The sequence below is a fragment of the Cebus imitator genome, unplaced genomic scaffold (assembly GCF_001604975.1).
Source record: "Cebus imitator isolate Cc_AM_T3 unplaced genomic scaffold, Cebus_imitator-1.0 Scaffold48, whole genome shotgun sequence".
Taxonomy (NCBI): Eukaryota; Metazoa; Chordata; class Mammalia; order Primates; family Cebidae; genus Cebus; species Cebus imitator.
In genome coordinates this window covers 5,074,694-5,097,962 of record NW_016107363.1, presented here as the reverse complement: position 1 = coordinate 5,097,962, position 23,269 = coordinate 5,074,694, and the positions used below count along the sequence as shown (strand labels likewise).

The window sequence follows — 23,269 nt, the reverse complement described above, 5'->3', positions numbered from 1 at the left end:
TTTTTTTGCAGTCCCTGAAATACATATGCCTGGGGTGTCACCAACAGGTGGGTTTTTTTCCTTTGACTTCCTTCCATGTAAGCCTCAAGGCATGTATAAAGGACATGAACACTGCTTTCATTTTCCAAAAGAAATCAGCTTTATACTGGGAATTGCAAGCATGTGCCAGGTTCCCCACAGTGACTTACATGAACTCACACATACTCAGGGTGAGCAAAACCAGCAGGGAGGCAGACCTCAACCAAGAGCACATTTGCTAGTTTTTCTTGAAATGTTCAGAACTCTGACCCTTAGAGAAGCCAATGCCAGGCAGTCATTTGCAAGGATAGGAGGGTTATGAGATCAAGGAAAAAGACACATTTGGGGAAAACCATTCCATTGGACAAGCTCTGATATGGAGAATCTAAGGCAGCTTTCTGGACCTCTGAATATCATAGCATCACAGTGGCTTCCTGTGGCTTTATGGTTAGAGAACACTTTCTACAAAATGAAGAGACAGAAGCAAGGACCTCCACATTCCTACCACATGTGACAGTCTGGAAAAAGGCAGTGTTCATTCTGACCTCTCCTAACTTCTACTCACTGATTCCCACATGAGCCTGAGGCCACATTTCACCTGAGCATCCCAGCTCATACAGTCAGAGGAAAGAACAAATTTCACTCCCAGTGAATTAGGACCAACTATTTACCAGGCACTGTATAAGTATTATATTACTGTCTCAGTGTGTTTAGTTGTTGCCATAAAGAAATACCTGAGGCTGGGTAATTTAAGAATAAAAAAAGGTTTATCTGGCTAATAGTTCTGCAGGCTGTACAAGAAGCATGGTGCTGGCTTTGGCTTCGGGGGAGAGCCTCAAGCTGCTTCCATTCATGGCAAGGGTGAAAGGGATCTGTGTGTGCAGAGATCACATAGGGAGCGAGGAAGCAAGAGAGAAGGGAAGAGGCACCACACTCTTTTTAACAACCAGCTCTCACATGAACTAACAGAGTAGAGACTAACTCACCAACAGAGAGGTCATTCATGTATTCGTGACGGATCTACCCTCATCACCCAAACACTTCCCACGAGGCCCCACTTACAATATTGGGGATGAAATTTCAACATGAGGTTAGGAGGGCACAAACATCCAAACCATAGCAATTACTAGTTAATTATTCTCACGGTCCAGTGAGATGGTTTTTCGATACTTGTTTTCAGGACAAGAAATTAAGTCTGTTTTGTCTATTAGACACTTATTTATTGAGAACTATTTGTCAGAAATGGTGCTCCAGGACTACCAGAGAACCAGACAAATGTGGCCCCTGACCTCACTGAATTTGCATGCCAGTGGAGCTCTGAGAAGTGAGTACCTAAGCAGTCAGTAAATAACTTTGGCTGGCTGGTTGGCTAAGTGTGCATGGAGTGGGGAGGCTTGGAAGGGGGAAGGTAACAACATGGAAATAAAACCAATTGCACAGGGATTCCCAGATAATAAGCCAAAGATCCAGAATTTGAGCTTCAGTCTAATTCACTTTTGATTTCACCAAGTTGCATAGCCTTGCAGATCCCCCATCTGTGCCTATCTCGGATTAAAAATGAGCCAGAGAAAGAACAGTAGCAGTGGAATTTTTTCTATGGCCCACCTCTGTTCACTGGAGTCTGGGCATCATTTCTGGGGCAAAAGCTTTCTTTCAAAGCCTGGGAAAGAGGAACTAAATTCCACATTCGTGGTGAGGACTAGAAAGTTTCAGAACATTGCCCTTTTAAACTCATCTTTATTAATATTCTAATCAAGCACACAGGTAATGAGAAAGTGCAAATACAGCCCCCTCTGGCTACAGCAGTCAGAGAGCCAGGAAAAGACTGCATGTCATGCCATCCTATTATAATAACAGATTAAAAGGGCACAAACAGGGTACTAATTAGCAGTCATAAAAACTCAAGGTTCCAGATTGCTCATCTTCATATCTGGGCAGTAAAAGTACCACGTGCGCAGATAACATGGAAGTAAAATACCAGGATACAATTGCCCAGAGCTCAGCCAGCATCAGCTGAGGGAAGCAGTTGCATCCAGCGGCACAGCCTAGGCTCTCTCAAGAATCCAAAGGCATTCAGGTGACTGCCCAAGAATTAAAAATCAGCCAGCCCAGAGAGAGGAAAGTGCCTCCTAACTCAGCAATGGACAGTGGGAGACCTTGCCAACTTCTGATTGATCGTCTTCAATTCCCTCTCTCCAAGATGTATTCCTGTCCATGGTCTCTCTCCGGATTTTATGCAGAAGGCTACTTCTGAGAAATGAGAGGGTTTTATTAGAATGCAAGGGCCAAAGTTTAGCCTGAAGGAGAGATACCTTCACCAATAAAATCTTTTTTGATTAAATTCAGTCTTTCTTCTTGGGTCTGCTCAGAGCTTGGAAAATAAGCCAGGTGTGCTTTCTAACTTTTACCCCCAATTTGTTCCCTGAGGATTTCAAGGATTCTGTTGCACGAGGGCAATCTGAAAGAAGAAAGTAAGGAGTATTCTTTGTTTACCAAGTTGTCTCTTGACAAATTCATACCCAGTAATTCAGGCTTGTGCATGTACTATACTCATCTAGCTTGGCCAAGTGGCTCTGTATTCTATGTTAACTGATGATCTATAATTTTAAAAGAAGTCATACATAGCATAGAGAACCAGCTTTTTAAAAAGACTCTAAGCTTTGTTTTAATAAATAGGAAAGTGTATCTATATTGCATATGAAACTGAAACTAGACAAATTCCTTGTAGCCTTTTGGCTGACACAACAGTTAGAAGTCCCAGATTGAAGGCAAAGCAATGTTGCAAGAGAACTATACAATAATCACAATCATATTCATTTTATTTCCAACATTATAATAAGGACCATATATTGTTCACTGGTATATATTCTATTCACTGTACAGTGAAATATCTGGGAAAAAATCATGACCCTTCTTTTTTGAACATTAGCTCCATATCAGAAAGGAAATTGTCCATATTTATTTATTTTCCTTACAGGATCTAGGTAAATGTCACTGGGATATTACTGGGTCCTAGTCTGCACACCATCAGTGATATGGCTTGTCCAACATGACCTTTAGAAAAACTCACAGTTTGGCTTTGCATTTCCCATCTGTTTTAGTCTGTTTTTGCTGCTTTAACAGAACACCTGAGACTGGATGATTTATAATAAATAGAAATTTATTTGGCTCATGGTTCTTAAGGCTGGGAAGTCCAAGATCAAGGGGCAAGCTGTATGTGAGTGAGGGCCTTCTTGCTATAACATGGTGAAAGGCATGACATAGGCAGAAGAGAGGGCGAGAGAGGATGAGAAAGGCTGCACTAATGTTCACGAGAAAATTACTCCCATGATAACAACATCAATTCATTCATGACAGCAGGGCCTTCACAACCTAATCACCTCTTCAAGGTCTCAACTCTCAATACTGTTGTTCTGGGGATTAAGTTTCTAACGCATAAACTTTGGAAACACTCTCAAACCAGAACACCATCCTATTCTCAGTAATGTCCTTTGTCTTAATTTTTCCTACTCCCTGGGATGATATTCAAAGATATTCAATAATGCTTGGGTACTGGCCAGTCAAAGCGGGGCTAGATACCAGGATCAAGAGGCAGTCCAGCCTTTCTGATGCATACTGCCGGATATCCATCCAGCCCCAGTTGTTTCAAATATTCTGGTGATAATAGGGGCCACCTCTCCCAAATTTGCCTTCTTAACAGGATGCCTAAAAGGACAAGTCATGAATCTCTAATCATAATTCTAGCACATGTACCACAAGCCATTAGGAAAACTATTCTCAGATGAATGAAGCCTCAACATACCCTCAAATTACACCATTAAAGTAAGACCCTTAGCATGGTCTCTGAGTCAGTGGGCACGATGGTCAAGTGATTTACTTTCTTGAGAAAAACTTATCCTCCTCATAACAGAGAGGAGGATCCCTCAAAGAGACCTAAAAGCTCACGTAAGAGAAGATACTACACTACACACTACAATGTGCTTGCAATGCTTCAAAGAAACAATACTTTCTAATCCCAAGATATAATTGCTAATAAATGGTTTCTTTTTTACATAAAGGTTAAAGAATTTTTAATACATATAGTCTTTGGTGCTCATTAAGAAGACACTAATTCTTCATGGGTTCATAAGCACATATATAACTGAGAATAATCTGCAGCAAATGTACAGTAATAAATATAAAATCCTAATGAGAGAACATACGTCGGCTGGAAAAGTATGTTGTTCTTTTCCTCCTTCTTTTCTTTTGCTAATGATATTGTACATTTTCTTCAGAGGGTTTATTAGTGTCTGTTTAATATTCTCTCTCTCTTTCATATAAAAACTTTCCCTAGAATCATAGGCAAAGCTTTAGGCCTGCAATGAAGATGCTATTAAAAAATAATTAATATCTAAATGGTGCTCAAAATATCACATTACAGCAAGTTGACAGCACTGTCACAGTATAGAGAGATGGGATGATATTAACGATCAGAGATCCCAGCCTGATCTATCAGTAATTTCATTAATCCCAAGGACAAAGTTAACTTATTTGAGAGGGTGAAACCTGCAGGGTTCTGGAGGCCTCATTTGGTCTAAGCAGATTTTTGCTCTGTGTATACTCCATGGTGGGAATTAGATCCGAGTTCTTGGTGGTATCCATAGCTGGTTCTCCATTTTCCACATTACTCATGTTAGAATGGCCATAAATACAGCCTGAGCATCACTCTGGGATTCTTTTTCAGACTGCCTAGTGGATCAAACACTGGAATGAAAAGGGGCTGCCCAGAAACTTCTGGTTCCTGTCTCACTGAAGCCTTCAAGGAAAGGCTGGGTTTAGGGTTTCTGAATACTTTGTGCTGTCTTGGTTCATTTCCTGCTGCAGAAGTTCTGAAGTTCATCTGTTACATTCCCAAGGCGAAATGGTTACGTTAATTCATATGCAAAATGAGAACCCACTTAACTATTGTCTTCTATTACTCTGAAATCAGCCAAACCAGCTTATGCGTCTTAGCAGTCTTAAATCAGCGTTTCCCAAGTATGATCTTTGAAACACTATTACCAAAGAGCTGCTCAAAAGAGAAAGACAGAGAAATTATAATAAAAATATCATCGTTCAAAGTACTTTGGAAATGCTGCTTATTATCTCTCTTCCAGAAGTTTCATGAACAATGTTAAGGTCAAAGAAGTTCTTCAATAAAGAATAGTGTTTAATTTTGCTTAGCTGAGCATTTTTCAATGTTACTTACATTAGAGTTTCCTTCATTTCTCCCCCCAAAACTGGCTCTCTTACTCTGTTATCATTCTGAAGAACACAGAGCACACACTTCGAGAAGAGATGGCCCTAAGTTAATCAGCACCCTCCATTAGGTGTCTGCTATCAATTTTGATTTAATTACACAAGCATGCACTCAGCATTTATGCAATGTAAGGTCAGAATAAGGGTTATGTATGCTTCAAGGGTAGGCTCCCAAATTGGTGGGATATGCTCCAACCCCTCCAAGGACTTAAACACTTCCTAAGACCTGAAAAGCTATGGTTTAAAAATAGTTAATCAATCCTTCCAGTTGTCCAGCCACGGTCAAGGGCCAACTCTGGCAGGCAAAATATCAGGAACCAAGGAGAAAAAACATGAATAAGGTGTGGATTCTGCCCTCAAGGAGGCTACCATGGGCAAACTAACCACAAACCAGGAAAAACATGATATGGAAAAAAGAGTGGTTTATTCTGCATGAAGGGCAAAGGAAGATTGGTAAAGACACAGGCTGCTGAGCTGGGTTCCAGTGAGGCAGATTTTCATTGCTGGATAGAAGAGGAAAGATGGGTAAGCAACCTGAGAAGCACTGAGGCTGCAAATGTGCAGGGCATGGCCTTTCTAAGCCAATTATCCCCCCAACATCACAGATGAACCAATAGGATAAAAATTTAAGAGTTCCATGATGGAGCAGACATATCTTAACAAATTCCTTCACACCAGGAAGCCACCGTCCCTACATTCTGAACCTTGCTGAGAGCAGGTCTGTAGTGGGCCTTTGTGTTTCCTGCAGCAGGCATACATAGGAGTCATCTCTTCAATGGGCATCCGAATAGGGCTATGTGTGCCCTTGTCTTATGAAACATATGGGTCCTTAAAAATTGGATACTCTTGGGTGTCTTGTAAGTAAAATCGTTTTACATGACATGAGGAGCAATCCATTTAAAGGACCCTCGCAGTGTGAAGACTCTGGAGAACAAGGAATCCATATGTACTCGGAGATTTCTGTTTAGATTTTCCTAAAGAGCTGCATCTTAAGGGACTATTGAATTTAAAGAAATCTTAGAAAGCAAGCATAAAAAAACTGTATTGTCTCCAAACTAAAAAGAAAAAGATGAAAGTAAACTTAAAAGCTATAGACAACATTCAACAATGATTTGATGTAAAATCATACCCCATCTTTAACTCAATTTAGCCAAGTCCATAACTTCTGGGATCCTTGACTTAGCTAGAGGCTCTGTCTAACTAGTGACCGTGTATCATGCTAGTTGAGCAACAATGAAAGAGACAAACTAGCAGATTTTTACATCATCTGGAGGGACATAGCTGATCCAACTGGCCGTAAAGTTTGAGCACAACAAAGCAAGCTTTGAACCTCCTAAGCTCCTAAACAAACTGACAAACTGCCCTCTGGAGTCCAATTCCCAGCATCAGCACCACTTTGCCACAATGGCTTGTCTCCTGTCTCTCCTGCCTAATGGCTCTCCATGCCAAGGAGGGCAGTCAGTGTGATGAAAATAACCATCAACAAAGCATTTGGTGATTAGCCATCTGATTTTTAAATATAATGCAGGTCAGCAAGATTGATCGGTTCTTTTGGTCATTAACAATCCATTTAACAACTATAAATTTAAAGTGATCACTTTCCTGAGCCTTAGTGTTAAAGAGGTTGGGAGTAGAATATACTTACGCAGAGTTAAGAGCTGGAAAATCAAGCCAGAACATGAAAAATAAGATTACAAAGTAGTATTCCTCAAGAGAATGCTGTGGAGCTATATGGAATCAGGGTATTACCAATGCCAGGGGATATGTTTAATCATTTTTTTAAAGGAAAAACAATCTTAATTAATGCCCTATGTTATAGCAAAATAATTTAGATGGGGGTGGGAAACCTCTGAAGATGAAACCCAGACCAAAGTGAAGATTTGGTTCAAAATGAACCATCTACCCATCAATCCTAAAAATATTGCCCAACAGCAAATCAAAGAACATGCTCTTTGGTCATATTTGAGGAGCTTGAAAACACTGATCCCTGAAAAGGTTTTCATACTTTATATAAAAAAGATAGGAAATTTTAAAACTGATTTTAAATTAAAAATTTAAATGCCATATTTAAAAAGCTGAATTACTCATAGACACAGTCATTTTAACACATTATATTTTAAAACTCTATCTATAAAACTCATAATTATGTAGTCAGTTGTGCTGATCAGTGAATAATATTATTATCTTTATGCCACCACATTTGGACCTAACATTTTACCTGACCAAGGCTTGGAGTTGGTCCACTTGTTTTATTTGATGCTTATAGGACATCCAAAGGGAAAGATAGGAAATTCTTTCTCTGGCCTCTTCATTAGGAGCACAGAGAACCGATCCCAGGCTTCAAGGTGTCAACTGGTGCTACATCCCAGGCCCCATCTACCAGTAGTTCAACAAAGAGCAAGATGGTAGGAATAAGAGGGAAATACATCTCTCTTCAGCTTTCAGATTTTAGACTACTGTATACGTGGCTCTTTCCAACCAAGAAGAAAAGACTATAAGATAAACTGATTTGGTGCAGGAAACTAAACTGGATTTATATGCTCTAATATGGAACAAAGATCTCTAGAACTGATCCTCAAAAGCAACTCTCATTAATGGAGAAACAGGGGAATGTCCCCAAGGGTGAAAGTCTGAGACCAGCAATATGGCAACATTGTAAGTTTGCCAAACAGCATTTTTGTAGGAAGCGTGTTCTATCTGCCTTTGTAAAAACAAAGCAGCTGGACAATACCAGTTCCGCTGAATAAAGTTCAGAGGAGCCTGCAAAGTTACTTAGGAGATATAGTTCAACCATTTTTCCCCTTGCTTTCAGGTTTACTCGATATTAACTCCCACTTGTCTACAGCAGCCCGATGCTCTGCCTCGGAAGAATTCACTGCCTCATACTTGACTAGGAAGAACAATTAAGTATTGATGGGCAAATGGTTTTTATCTCAAATGCCATCTGTGATCAACTAGCAGTAGTCCTTGTTGAAGAGTCTGGGGCCATATTTAAACTCAGTGGAAAAGGGCAGCATGTACCATGAACAGTGTTTGAGGGGCATTTTGGCATAGAGGTTAAGAACATGGATTCTAGGCAGGGAGCAGTGGCTCATGCCTGTAATCCCAGCACTTTGGGGGGCCAAGGCAGGCAGATCACTTTAGACCAGGCTGGGCAACATGGCGAAACCCTCCCTTTACAAAGAACACAAAAATTAGCCTGGTGTGATGGTGCATGCCTGTAGTCCCACCTACTTGGGAGGCTGAGGTAGGTGAGGTCAAGCAGCCGTGGAGCCATGATTATACCACTGTACTCCAGCCTGGGCGACCGAGTGAGAATGTTTTTTTAAAACAACCAAACAAACAAAATGAGCATCGATTCTAAAGACATATGGTTGTTTAAAACCCAGCCCTATTCCTTACCAGCAGGTCAAGATATATAACTTAAACTTACCACATAGAAAATGATAAAAGTAATAAACTTACGAGATTATGAACATTAAATAAATTACAGATAAAGCAACTTTCACAATGTCTAGTACATAATTTATACTTGATAAACATTTGCATCATCACCAGGAGGACTAGTTGTCACTGTTGCTAATGGCATTGCAGAGAAGAATGGTGGCTTGTCTTTTGCCCATCAAGCTGTCTGTGTTTCAAAATCTGATCCTCAACTCAAGTGTAAAATTTGCAAGCAGTGGTGGAGTGGAACAAGTCAAATCTACAGTTCTTTATATGACTGAATCAGTGAATTTGATAGACTCTACCTCCAAGATGCGATCTGTTGCGATAGTGATTCTGCAGTACGTTTGGACTGTGAGAGATCAAAAAGTCTTTCAATGATTCATATTTTCAGGACATTGCAAGGTGATCAATTTGGTACATTCTCGACTTAAAACAATCACTTGGCCTTCTCCAAACTTCCCAGACTGCTAATAACATGCAATCCTACTTCCAACCAAACTGAATAAAGCATCAAAAGGAAGCTTTGGTTTCATCCCAAGTGCTACAAGCTGTTTTCACATATTGAAAGTTTGGCTCTACCACTAACAGGCAAGGAAACACTTTCAGACCTGGCAGGTGACGGGAACAGACTTCAGAGCTTGACTACACTGTCATGAGACATCAGGGGCTGGAATTAGGGCAGGCGTTCTCAACTGGTGACAGTCCCACAGGGGACATTTGACAATGTCTGGAGACGTTTTTGGTTTTCACAACTGGATGGGAGGCGTTTCTGGTATCTAGTGGGTAGAAGCCTGAATGCTACTAAGCATCTCACTATGTCTACTCTCACCTCCCAAACTCAGAATTTTCCGGTCCAAATGGCAGTAGTGCCAAGATTGAGAAACCCTGGATTAGCACGGAACACAGATCAGTGTGAACTCATTTGCTAAATGTTTTCCTCACTATACTGGAGGCTCCAGGCAAGTAGGAATCATTGTATCTTCAGTGCCAAGCACAGTGCCCAGTACTTAGCAGGGGCTCTATTAATTTTTATGAAGTGAATACACTCTAATAGCAGATATTAATGCAGGTCAGTCACCATTTTTCTTCACAGCAGAGCAAATACTTCTTCAATGTTAAAGTCAGAAAGCAAGGTGAACAGAGAAGACAGAGCAGAACATGACTTTGCTTATTTGGGCATCTAGCACATTCAACACCTCCAATAAATCTGTCCCATTTCCTGCAACCCTATCTTCCCCAGAGCAGTAACTGATGCCACATCCAGGACCTAACAGTAAGTTATGTCAACTCTACCAGCACCAATTTAATTTATTTCTAGAAGCCACTTGCTTCTCTCCATCCGCAAAGTCTAAGTCACTTTGCTTTTGTTCTTCACCTCTATCTTCCATTCTCCACAGAGTAATAACTATATGCCCTGTTAAAGGCATTAATCAGATTACGTCACTCTTTTATTCAAAGCCTGCTAACATCCTCACGGGGGCTTAAAACATCTTACAAAGTCTGGCACCTGCTCACCTCTTTGCACTACAACCACAGCAGTCATCTTCCTATTTAACCAATATGTCCAATTCCTTTGCTCCTCAGAGCCTCTGCACTGGCCTGGGGATGCTCTTCCTCTAGATCCTTACATGGCTGGCACTTTCACATAATTCAGGAATCAGTTTAAAGTCAACTCATCAGAGAGAAATTTTTTTGACTATACAGACTCTTCACCTGTGTAGTCAGACAAGTTTTATTGTCTTTGGATTATGAGGCACAATATGAGAGCTTATTCTTTATTTGCTCATTTATACATCTACACTGGCATCCCTCCCAGACTGGAGTGTCAGCTTCATGAAAACGGAGAACCTGATTGTCTTTGTTCTCTGCTGTATCCCAAGCAAGCACAGTGCCTGGCACAATGTAAGAGGTCAATATACATCTACTGAATGAATAGATAACTGAGGAATAAATGGATGGAGATATACGTGAACTATTCAGAGAAAAAAAAATCTCATCTAAAAGAAAATATGTGTTAACTGTCACTTACAAAAGAGTTTCCCAGAATTTCAAAATTAAACTCCAAATAGCATCTTTTATTTAACCATGATCAATTCAATGTAAGACTAAAAATCAGAATAATAGAGATCAGTTAATGTTCATCAAGCACCGAGTGTAACTCAGAAATTAAATTAACAGTTTGTTAGTATAAATCTCCCTCATTCTTTTTATGAGTACTAAATTAAAGTTCATCCTATATTTTTAAATCTCTTATAAGCAAGGGGCAATGAAATAATGAAAGTATAATGAAGTAATTTTACTAATTCTCAATCCATAATCATAGCAATGATTTTGTAAGTTTCCGAATATGGTTCAGCAGTGTGGACCAGCCTAGTATGAAAATAAATTTAAGTCTGTTTTCCTTTTACAATTTTTGCTACTGTGAAAGAAAATAATTAAGGTATTTAATATCTGCAGGCAGGATCAGAGGCGAGAATATGAGCATGCCATCACTTACAAAACCTGAAACATAACGCAAGTGTAATGTTGCCTTTTTTGGACCATGTGATATATCTGAATGCAACAAGAAGCCAGAAATATGTTAGCAGTGCTTGGGAGAAAGAGTGGATGGTAGCATGTACAGTCAAGCAAAGTCAGAGGTTGTGACGAGCCATGCTGAATTAGCACACACAGTTCCTTTTTCTCTGCCTCTCGCCCACATTTAAACCTGCAGTTCTTACCACTCCAGTGATATCCCCAAAACTTGCAGTGTTCTAAAGTTTATAGAGTCTCGGGGTATCTGTGTCCTTATTTACACCACAGCTGAGTCTAAAAGAACTTTCTGCAATGATAGAAATGATCTAATTTTGCACTGTCTGTTGCTTCTGTATCAGAGGAACTGAATTTTGCAAAATATTTAATTTGAATTAACTTAAATTTAGCCACAGGCTACCAAATTGCACAGCACAACTCTAGACACCCTTCCTGTGGTCTGCAAACTCCTGCTCATCCTTCAAGACCCAATTCAAATGTCTCTTCCTCCAGAATCTCCTTCCTCTTCTTGTTTCCTAAATAGCAGCTTTCATGGCTTGAATGGTAACCATTTATCACATTCTATTATAATTCTTTTATGGTATGGTGGTCATCCTGACTAGATCAAGAATCTTTCAAGGGGAGAGAATCTGCCTGGCTCATCTCTAAATATTCAGTTCTATGCTTGGCACATGAGAGTTATTTGATAAATGCTTGTTGGATGCTCAAGTGAAGTAATGAAGCCATCTGTAGATATGAACAAATATAAGCACGGCTTCCCAGCAAAGTTCTTCCCCGAGAAAGCTTTTACTCCCTTTATATAAGAAATTGCAAACCAGATACTGCTTGAGCATCCCTAATCTGAAATCCGAAATGCTCCAAAATCTGAAACTTTTTGAGCACCAACATGATAATACAACTGGAAAATTCCACCTGTGCTGTTATGACAGGCACAGTAAAAATGCAGTCAAAACTTTGTTTCATGGACAAAGTTATTTAAAATACTATATATGATTATCTTCAGGCTATCTGTATAAGGTACATATAAGACATAAACAAATTTTGTGTTTAGACTTGGGTCCCATTCCCAAGATGTCTCACTATGTACGTGCAAATATTCCTCAATCCAAAAAAATTTGATAACTGAAACACTGCTGGCCCAAGCATTTCAGATAAGGGACAGTCAATCTGCATGACCCTCAGATTTGATAGTATTTCATCATATTTGTATATATATATATGTGTGTGTGTGTGTGTGTGTGTGTGTGTAATTGATAGAAATTGCTTACCAATGTTAAAAACAGATTTCCAACATTTTTTGAAACAAATATTAGATCTGGCAATTTTAGTCCTATATTTGGGCTTGGCAACAATGAACCAGAATGGAACAGGCAGCTGCATCATTTAGATAATAAATATCCTCTACAGGTTTTTTTTTTTTTTTTTTTAACATTTAGTCCACTGTTGTCACTTATGACCTCTGTCTTTCTCCTGTAGCCATTTGATCTTACAACACCAGACAATAAATGAAGAGACAGAAATTTCAAGTTCAGACACTGATTTCTCACCTACATTAGTAAAATAACAATGGTAACAATACAAGCTGCAACAAAACAGTAACAATGGCTGCTTGTATTTATTGAACGTGACATGCCAGGTATTATACTAGGCAATTAATAAACATTGTCAGATAGAATCATCCTCCATGACCTAGAAAATAGTCTTAGCTTCATTTTATCAACGAAGATACTGAGATTCTAATGGGTAAGCTGAAAATAAACAGGAAGGTCTTCCCCCAGTCTGCCCATCATCAGAGTCCTCATTGCCATTTCTTCTACAAGGTGAATCCCTCCTCACCCCTCCATGCTCCTCCCAGCCTGGATTGAGATCCACAGCAAAAGATAAAGTGGGACTTTGGGCAAGTGACATAACCTTTCCGCATTTTGCTCCTCCACTCATAATAGACTTCAGAAATAAGAGCTGACATTACCTCCAGGGGCACATGTAGGCACATGAAATGATGTAGGTGAAGCACTGAACTTCTTAGACACTTTCACAAGTGGAAAATGATCTTGTCTGAGCAGGCAGAGGAAGGCTGACACATCGGGAGTAGGGAGGTATGGAAAGGGCTGAACTCTCTAAAGGAAATAATGGCCTTGTGGCTTTTGCTAGCATCCACCCTCAAGAAACCCTCATCTAGGGAGAGAATGTCTTTGTGGAACTAATACAAATTTGGCTTCCTGAAGTTTGCCTACGTTCCTGCCCATTCGGTGCTACTGAAAGGATGCAAGTCAATGGAAGGTTTAAGAATCAGCTATTGCAGGCCTAGCACTCTGCCAGGCCAGGAGCTGGCAAACCTTTTTCTATAAATGTCCAGACACTAAATATTTTAGGTTTTGCAGGCCATAGGTAAACAAATGAGCATGGCCGTGTTCCAGCAAAACTTTATTTACAAAACAGGGCTAGGACCCACAGGTATAGTTAGCCTACAACCCCTGTGCTGGACACCGTGGAGGCCGAGCAGAGGCTCTTCACAGTCATCTGGCACCATCATGAGGGGCAATGCATGATGCTTCCTGTTGGACTCCTCACTCCAGTAGCCACAGTCCTCTGAGATAAAGGCCTGAACAGCAAGAATGATGTAAGCCACAGACTTTCTTGGTGGCTCCAGCCCCAGACTCGCCCCACATGGCAGGAGGAGAGTGAGCCTCTTTTTCCCATGAATAGTTCCTCCCAGCAGCTTTGCAGGCCTGTCTGCAGAGCAGGTGAGGCCACGTGGCCTTTGACCACATGATGTATTGGCTCCTGACTAAATCAAAGTCCACAGATGACAGGCCTACAATATCTAAACAAAGATGCTTAAATTGATATGGAAAAAACTCAATATTTCTGCTTCTCTTGTGTCCACTTTGACTCCCCTAGGTGCCACCCCTGGTGCCACATCACACTGGATAATCCACTTGCACTTGAATCATCCATGTCTCACTACCATATGTGTATACCAAGATGGTATATGTGTATACCAAGACTCCTGTTGTAGGTCACACTGTTTTACTGTTTTTTTGTTTTTTGGTTTTTTGAGACAAGAGTATCACTCTGTCACCCAGGCTGGAATGCAGTGGCACAATCTCAGTTCACTGCAACCTCTGCCTCCCATGTTCAAGCAATTCTCCTACCTCAGCCTACTGAGTAGCTGGGATTACAGGTGCCTGCCACCATGCTTGGCTAATTTTTGTATTTTTAGTAGACACAGGGTTTCACTATGCTGGCCAAGCTAGTCTTGAACTTCTGACCTGAAATGATCCACCTGCCTCAGCCTCCCAAAGTGCTGGGATTACAGGTGTGAGCCACTGTGCTCAGCCAGGCCACATTGTTTAAAGTCTATGCAGTCCTTCTTTGATATGATAAACTTGGAGTTGGTTACATTTCTTCCAAGTGTATGACCAAGAAGATGCAAAGAAGCACAAGTTTTCTTACTGCTTTGTCTGTTAATGTAACCTCCCATTGTCCTTACGCTTTTGTTTCTGTTCTCATTTAATCCTGTTTTCCTTCACAGGATTAAGTCCGCTCATTTCTAAACTATGATTTGAACTTTAATATTCTAACATGTCTTAGTGTCATGTTTACGCTTTGACTTTCTGAGTGAAATGGTAAAGTATATGAGAGTGGAAAAGGTATTTGGAAAGATTCTGGGTTTTAAAGTTTCAACTTTAGTTGATCCTTCCTACATGTGGGACCTTGGGCAAATGAGTGAATGATTTGAACTTGAATTGCTTCAACTGCAAGACAAAGGTAAGTATGGCAATCTCAGAGAGGTAATGTAAGAATTACATGAGTTAAATACGGAAGACTCCTCTTCCAAATCAATAATAAAAATACAAATAATCCAACTTATATGGGTGCAGGATCCAAAGAGATATTTCTCCAAACACGTTACACAAATGACCAAGGGGCATGTGGAAAGATGCTCAATATTAGCTATCAGGGATGCCTCACCCAATCAAAAGCACAGTGAGATACCACTTCATACTTATTGGGATGATGATAATAAAAAGTTACAAAATAACAAGTTTTGGTGAAGATACGAAGAAACTAGAATCTTCTTAAACTATTGGTAAGAATGTAAAATGGTAAAACTGCTTTGAAAATCGTCTGGGAGTATCTTTAAAAATTAAACAAAGAGTTATCATATCTACTCTTAGTTATATACCCAAGAGAAATGAAAACATATATGCACCCAAACACAAGGCTATATTAATAGTAGCATTCACAGAAGGATTATTGATAAAAATCAAAAGTGGAAACAACTCAATTGTCTATCAAATGATGAACAGATAAACAAAATATGGCCTAGCCATATAACAGAATGTTATTTAGCAATAAAAAGAAGTTTTTGAAAAGCAAAGAAAACAACTACATAGTGAAGAGACAATTTACAGAATGGGAGAGCATATTTACAAACTCCGATAAGGGGTTAATATCCAAAATATATAAGGAACACATTCAACTCAATAGTATCCTCTTCTACAAAATAACCCAATTAAAAATTGAGCAAAGGACCTGCATAGATATTTTTTAAAAGGAGACATACAAATGGCTAATAGGTTTATAAAAAATGTTAAATATCCCTAATCTTCAGGGAAATGGAAATGAAAACTGCAATGAGGTATCACCTACCTCACACGTGTTAGAATGGACATTATCCAAAAGTCAAAAGATAACAAGTACCACTGATAAGGTACTTGAAAAGGGAACCCTTGTTGGCAGAAATGTAAACTTGTACAGCCATCATGGAAAAGAGTACAGAGGTTCCTCAAAAATTAAAAATAGAATTACCATAGGATCTAGTAATCCCACTCCTGCAGACAAAGTCAAAGGAACTGAAATCTTCATCCAAAAGAGATATCTGCATTTCTACGTTCATTGTAGCATTATTCAAAACCACCAGGATGTGGAATCAACTTGTTTCCACTAACAGATAAATACAAAAATGCAATGTCTATATCAATAATGGATTATTATTTACTCTTAAAAAAGAAGGAAAGAAAATCCTGCCATTTGCAAAAATGTGAATAACCTGGAAGACATTATGACAAGTGCAATAAGCCAGACACAGAAAGAAAATTACTGCCTGATTTTACTTAGATGTGTAACCTAAAATATTCAGACTGTTAGAAACAGAGCACAGAATAATAGTTACCAAGGGCCAGGTGTGGGGAAAATGGGAATAATTTGGTCATGGCTGCAAACTTTCAGTTCTAAGATAAGTAAGTTCTGGCACTCTAATATATGGCACGGTGACTAAGGCTAATAATAATCTATTGTATACTAGAAATATGCTAGACAGTTGATCTTTACTGCTCTCACCATGCACACACACAAAAGATAACTACGTAAGGTAAAGGATATGTTAATTAGCTTGACTGTTGTAATCATATCATAATGTATATGTGTATTAAATCATCACACAGTATATCTTAAATATATATAATTTTTGTCAATTATACCTTAATCAAGCTGTAAAAAAAGAAATGAAGTGCTGATACATGCCAAAAGATGGATGACCCTTGAAAATTTTATGTTAAATGGAAAAGATAGTGGCAAACACCACCACATAATGTATGATGCCATTTATATGAAATGTCCATAACAGGCAAATACATAGGGACGGAAAGTAGATTAATGGTTTCCAGGGTTGTGGAAGGGGAGGGATGGGAAGTGAAACCAAAGGGCACAGGGTTTTTGTGGGGGTGATGAAAATATTCTGGAATTAGATAGTAGTGACAGTTACACAACTCTTTGAATATACATGAAACCACTGAATTGTACATTTTAAATGGGTGAACTGTATGGTATTTTAACTGTGTCTAAATAAAGCTGGAAAGTTCTTAGCCAAGTGCCTGAGACAAAGGAAGAAATAAAAATGGTCACTACTGTTATCATTCAGTCACTTGCATATTAAAAATATAGTCAGTTATTCTAGAGACTTTCACCTCCGTTATTCTGAGAATTAAAATACTCAAACATATGTATGGTGAGGTCTAGAAGAGGAGGATTATTGTAGCCTGGAGTAGTTAGAAAGCCCTTGAGAAGTGTGAACAGAATAAAGGAGGAGGCAAAGAAGAAATCACTAAAGGCAGCAATCTGAAAGTGCAAAGGTGGGAATAATTTGGTTCCCTGTGGGAGCCGTATGGAGGCAATTCGATTAAGCAAATGTTTCATGAATGCAAAGGATAAGCTGAAAAGAAGGCAAAGTTAGATTTCCAAGGGTCTTGGAAGCACAGGCTAAGAAGTTTGGAATTCTTCCAGCTTTGGAATGTCAGGAAATGAATTTAAGGAAAACTATCCTGCCAGCTTATACGGTACTGGCTGAAATCAGAACCCAGGAAGTATGGCTTAATAAAGGCCTGAAGAAAGATAATAAGAATGGAAATAAGAATGCAATGCCACAAAACAGTGACTACTTCTTTTTTTCCCCCCAAAGCCAGTTGTTCTAAAGTGGCTATTTCTTTAAGATAAAGGTGACAAAATACAGAAGGAAAAATCTCCCTCTGTCCTTCATCAACACCTAACAAAAGGAACAGTAATAACCATAAAATAATGGTNGGTTAAAAAAAAAAAAAAAGGAAAATTTACGGTAAGCTCTAAATAAGGAACTAAGCACAAACTCAGGCCATAAAATTCAAATGAGGCAACTATTAAAAAAAAAATAGGAAGGCAGGAAGGAGAAGAGGGAAGGGGGAAAATGCAAATAAGAGATGATTTTGATGCAATTTGAAGTTGCATCAAAATCTTCCACCACAACTGTCAGAAACAGATTGGAGACAGTATTTGAGTTGACAAAATTATGGAATTTCTCTTCAATTTTCCCCACAATCAAGAGACAAGTAGACTCAAGTCATGATTTTAATGTTGAATTTTTCTTATTGGTCACTTTATAAGCTGGGAACCCCCAGCCAGTGATGCCCTGCTTGGGCCTTGCTTGGCCATGCTGGCGTGCCCCGGCTTGCTGTGTTATAGCTTATACCTGCATTTGGTGGTTCCCTGAGCTCTTGTCCCATGCCCAGGAAGAATGAAGATATGCTGGACATTGAAGGGTGATGAGGGCAGAGAAGAATTTTATTGAGTGATGAAGTTTTCAGCAGAGAGAGGATGTGGGGTTGGTCCCCCTACCTGATGGTGAGAAAGTTTCCCTGTGTGGCTGGGCCTGGGGGCTTTTATGGACTTAGAGTGAGGGGTGCCTGCTGATTGGTTTGTGAGTCTGCAAAAATAGTTAAAGCAAAGACACACCACTCAAAGGTGGGCACAACGGCATACAAAATCAATTAAGAAAGCGCAGGTATATGTAAAATAGGTGAAGGGTATGGAACAGAGGAAAGCACACCAAACAGCAAGTCAAATTCTCAGCCCAGTCTGAGGATTTAACTTGCAGCTTGGCTTTCAGGCTTTAAATTGTCTTCCACTTGAGGTGGGGTTTCACTGGGTACCCCACCTCCATCCGCTTAGGCACTTGGCTGCCTTCTGTTGCTATCAATTTGGAAACCTTGGTGAAGCCCCAGAAAACCTTGGAGAGTGCAATCCCAGGACTTCAGCACAGCCAAGAATAGCAATAATTATGACAGGGGCTTGACAGGAAAAAAGTTGATAGAACCTAGTAAATGATAGTATACAGAGGATGAACTTTAAGAACAAACTGGAGATGACTAAAGGTTTCTAACCTGGAATTTTCAAAATGGGGGTGACACCAGTAAGCGCAGGGGTCATAAAAGGGGAATATTTTATGGGAGAAGGGCATATGCTCTGTTACCAGATAAATTAAGTTTGAGCAACTCATCCCTTGAATTTGTATGTCTGCATAAACTTAACCTAGTGCCTTACAAGTAGTAAGCCTTTTATAGGTGTGTACAGGAGGGATGAGGCATGTACAATTTTAATTAAATATGAACAAATGATGGTAACATTAAACTCGGATTTTAAAAAATGGTTTTGTTTCAATCACTATGGAGTCAATGGACTGTATGAGTCTTAAAAAATTTTTAAACTCTCTCTTAGATATATAAAGCCACAGTTTAAGTCATCTTACACTTAAAAAACAATCAAGAAAAGCCTATTACAGAATAGAAAACCCGAATCTATAACTTCCTCCTGTGATAGAAAGAACAAAGAACAAAAACTTCAACTTTCACAGCTTAAAGACATTTAGCACATCAAAAAGGTGTATCAAAATAAGTTTTAAAATAATCATTTTCTGTACTTTATGATATTATATAATAAGCCATTGGGAATCAAGTCAATTTACAAAAAAAAAAAAAAAAAACCAGAAATGCAGATAACAGTGCTTTGTAAAACTGTATGGCCCATTTTCTGGAAGCTACTGTGTGATTCTGGAACTAGACTTTTCATTAAAAAGGTAAGAGATTCAGGCATCAGCCATGTTCAATTACTGGCTCCCTTATGAAGTTCACTATCCTGTCTAATGGATCTTTCCTTTTCAAAGGCCCCTTTCTCCTTGTGTATTCTGACATTGAGTGTCTCTGGTATTTGCTCTATGAGAATAACTGGACAGTACAATGCTCTTGAATGCAGCGAGTTGGAGCTTGAATGGGCACCATGAGACCCAAGTACATGAAAACAATTTGTGTGTGTGTTTATAAAACTTCTTGCACAAAATCAGTCTTTGTAATTTCCTAGACTTCAAGGGCATTCTTTTCAATCTGGAGCTTCTTAACTTGGCCCTTAAAAATCCTAAAAGAAAATGCATTACTAAGCTACCTGTGTAAATATATTAAAATTCTTCCTCATTAGGAAGTTTCCAGTTTATGACAAAGCTTGCAGAGGAGTCTGTAACCCAAAGTGGATCAAGAACCACAGCATATAGACCCCTAAAAATTAAAAACACTGAAATCTATTTAGCAAATCTGCATGAGATGAGCCAAGTTCAGACTGCTTCTGGGGAGTCATTTCCTGGAAATCTAGTCATTTAGTGATAGACTTACAGATGGATCTCAATGGCCCGTGTGATTTTCCCAGCCTATTGTTTTCATATCTAATTATTCCCTTAAAATTTCCATCCATAAAAAAATTCTAAAGATATTAGGATCACTCTTCACATAGTCTTTCCTTCTTTTGAAATATGCTATTTTTGTCACTTTGAAAACTGTAAATAGCATTCAAGATGATATTTAAGTTTGTGCCAACATTTAGTGGAAATGTCTAAGTTTTGAAATAGCAGGGAGCTCAACATTCCATCTGGTGTGTTTTCATTTTATCTCCTATTCTCAGTGATTTTTAAAAGTCAACTGCAGTGTCAATATCCTTTCTGCTATGCTAATGTGACCTCCACGTGGAAATCAAAGGAAAGGAGTTCTCAGGGCAAGTGATTCTTTCTCAGTTGAACTATTTAGTGTCATAGTATCACAAAGTATCAGAGCTGAAAGCGGGCTTACAGGTGACCAAGATGAATACCTCTCAGTTTGAAGGGAAACTGAGCCTCAGGCAGAGGAAATTGCCCATAGTCTCATTAGCCATAGGGACAGGAGTTGAGCCTCGATAGGAAGCCTTTCTGATAGCCCCATGTCTGGTGGTCACTTCCTTCCCCACACTTCCATGGCCTTTTATCAGAGACCACTACCCCATGTTACTTAGTGGTTTCAACTTTGTAGCATAGTTACTGTCACTCATTTCCTACCCATATGTGGCAGGCCAGTATTTCAAAGTAATCACTGGTGTGCCATTTCCTGCCTGTCTCTTGGCTAAAGGGAAGTACATCTATTGTTTAGCAGTAGTCTCCTTCACTCACCAGCTTAGCTTCTAATTCAAAAGGCACTGCCCCAGTGTGACAGAGAAATGATTCATGCAGGGATAAGGATGCAGAAGAGTTCTAAGTCCACCCCCAGACTTTAAAATAGTTTCAAGCTGGATAATGGACAGAGTTAAGAGAGATAAAGCAAGAAAGAGTGAATGTGTACATGAGTGGGCATGTGTAATGCATGTGTGTGCACATGTGCATTGGGGTGGGGTGTGCTATGCCCTTGCCTTTCCCCAAACCCCCAGGCTGAATCCTGAGGTTAGGTAATATATTAGTTTTCTATTTGCTGCTATAGTGAATTTCCACAAACTTAATGGCTTAAAACCATACAATTGTACTATCTTACAGCACTGGAAGTCAGATGTTTAAAATGGGTCTAATGGGCTAAAATCTAGGTGTTGGCAGTTCTGCATTCCTTTTTGGAGGCCCTAGGGGAAAATCTGTTCTTTTGCCTTTTCTAGCTTCTTAGAGGCTGCAGAAATTCCCTGGCTCATGGCCCAATTCTATCTTTAAGGCCGGTGATGGCCAGTTGAATCTTTCTTATATTGCATTACTCTGACACTAATTATTTTGCCTTGCTCTTCCACCTTTGTGATTATGTTGGGTCCACTTGGACAATCCAAGGTCATCTCTCTATCTTAAAGTTGGCTGACTAGCTTCTAATTCAATCTTCAACCTTAATTCTCTTTTACCATCTAATGTATTTGCAGTTTCTGAAAGATTGGTACCTAGGCACCATTGGGAGCTATTATTTGGTCTTCCACAGGTGACTTGCTGTAAGCTATCCCTCTGAATTTGACTCTCTAAGAGAGTAGACTGAATGTGCATTCTGTTTTTCTCATCCAGAGTACTGGTAGAACCCAGCTTTGCAAAGAGAATAATGAAGGACTATAGCAGCAACATGAATGTCTACTGGAAGCACCTAATTTTCTGCAGATCTTAGGAAAGTACGTAAAAACAGACAAGCTTTTTTGAGCTCATGAGAACTCTGACAAGCTGGCAAAGGCCAAAGAGTAAGTGTCCTTCACATACTTGAGACAAGAGACTATGTCAGGACCATGGACACTTCTAGAGGTGTAGGAGGCCAAAGGTCACCATCCCGCAAAGGATGACTGCCTTCCTTATGGGTATCAGAATGGACCAAAGATGCACACAAGGACCAGGCAAGGGGGATTACTTGGACACCAGATGCCAAGGAAACAACAGCCAAGGGCCACAAGGATCCCTGCCTACCCCACATGACATGTTGCTCATAAAGGCCCCAGAATACAGAATCTGAATGGAGAGATTATAAGCCAGAATGAGACTGAATGAATTATAGGCCTGAAATGACAGAAACAGCACTGAACTTGCTGAGCAAAACCTGGCCCAGCGCTGATGAAGTTGTTTGCTCTCATAGCCAGAAATTCAACTGAACTTTTGGAGTCAAGAACATTTCATTTTTTTAATAGTCAAATTGGTGATTGTGTATTTAATAATTGTCAGAGTGATGCAATATGAGAAAGATTCAACTGGCCATCACTGGCCTTAAAGATAGAATTGGGCCATGAGCCAGGGAATTCAGGCAGCCTCTAGAAGCTGGAAAAGGCAAAAGAACAGATTTTCCCCTGGAGCCTCCAAAAAGGAATGCAGATCTGCCAATAATAATGATACATGCCATTCAAATGAACCTCAGACACAGCAAAAGTTGACTTGGTGATTGAGAAGAAACTGGAGACAAGGCAAACAGAATGGTAATATAAGACTGCAGAGTATCACATCAGCACAACTGGCTATTTTATTTTTATTTATTTACTTAGATTAATGTTCATAATTTATTTATTTTTGAGACAGAGTCTCACTCTGTTGCCCAGGCTGGAGTGCAGTGACACGATCTTGGCTTGCTGCAACATGCCAGGTTCAAGCAATTCTGCCTCAGCCTCCTGAGTAGCTGGGACTACAGGCACGTGCCACTACACACAGTTCATTTTTTTTGCATTTTTAGTAGTGATGGGGTTTCACCATGCTGGCCAGGCGGGTCTCGAACTCCTGAGCTCATGATTTGCCCACCTTGGCCTCTCAAAGTGCTGGGATTACAGGCATAAGCCATCGGGCCTGGTCCTATTTTTTAATTATTTTTTTAGATGGTGTTTAGCTCTCTCACCTAGGCTGGAATGCAGTGGCATGATCTTGGCTCACTGCAACCTGCCCATCCCAGGATGCTGTTCT

The 23,269-nt window shown here is 39.7% G+C and overlaps 1 protein-coding gene across 9 annotated transcripts in view; it reads right to left on the bottom strand.

The window, feature by feature from the left end:
• Window positions 1-23,269, bottom strand: part of FHIT (fragile histidine triad diadenosine triphosphatase) — a 1,489,467-nt gene that overhangs the window by 148,197 nt on the left and 1,318,001 nt on the right. For 8 of the 9 annotated variants that reach the window (XM_017527326.2, XM_017527331.2, XM_017527329.2 and 5 more), the window contains one exon: window positions 14,982-15,032. The exons of the other annotated variant lie outside the window; for it this stretch is intronic. In XM_017527326.2, the coding sequence (XP_017382815.1) occupies window positions 14,982-15,032 (51 nt within the window). The remainder of the gene's footprint in view (window positions 1-14,981; window positions 15,033-23,269) is intronic. 9 annotated transcript variants of the gene reach the window in all.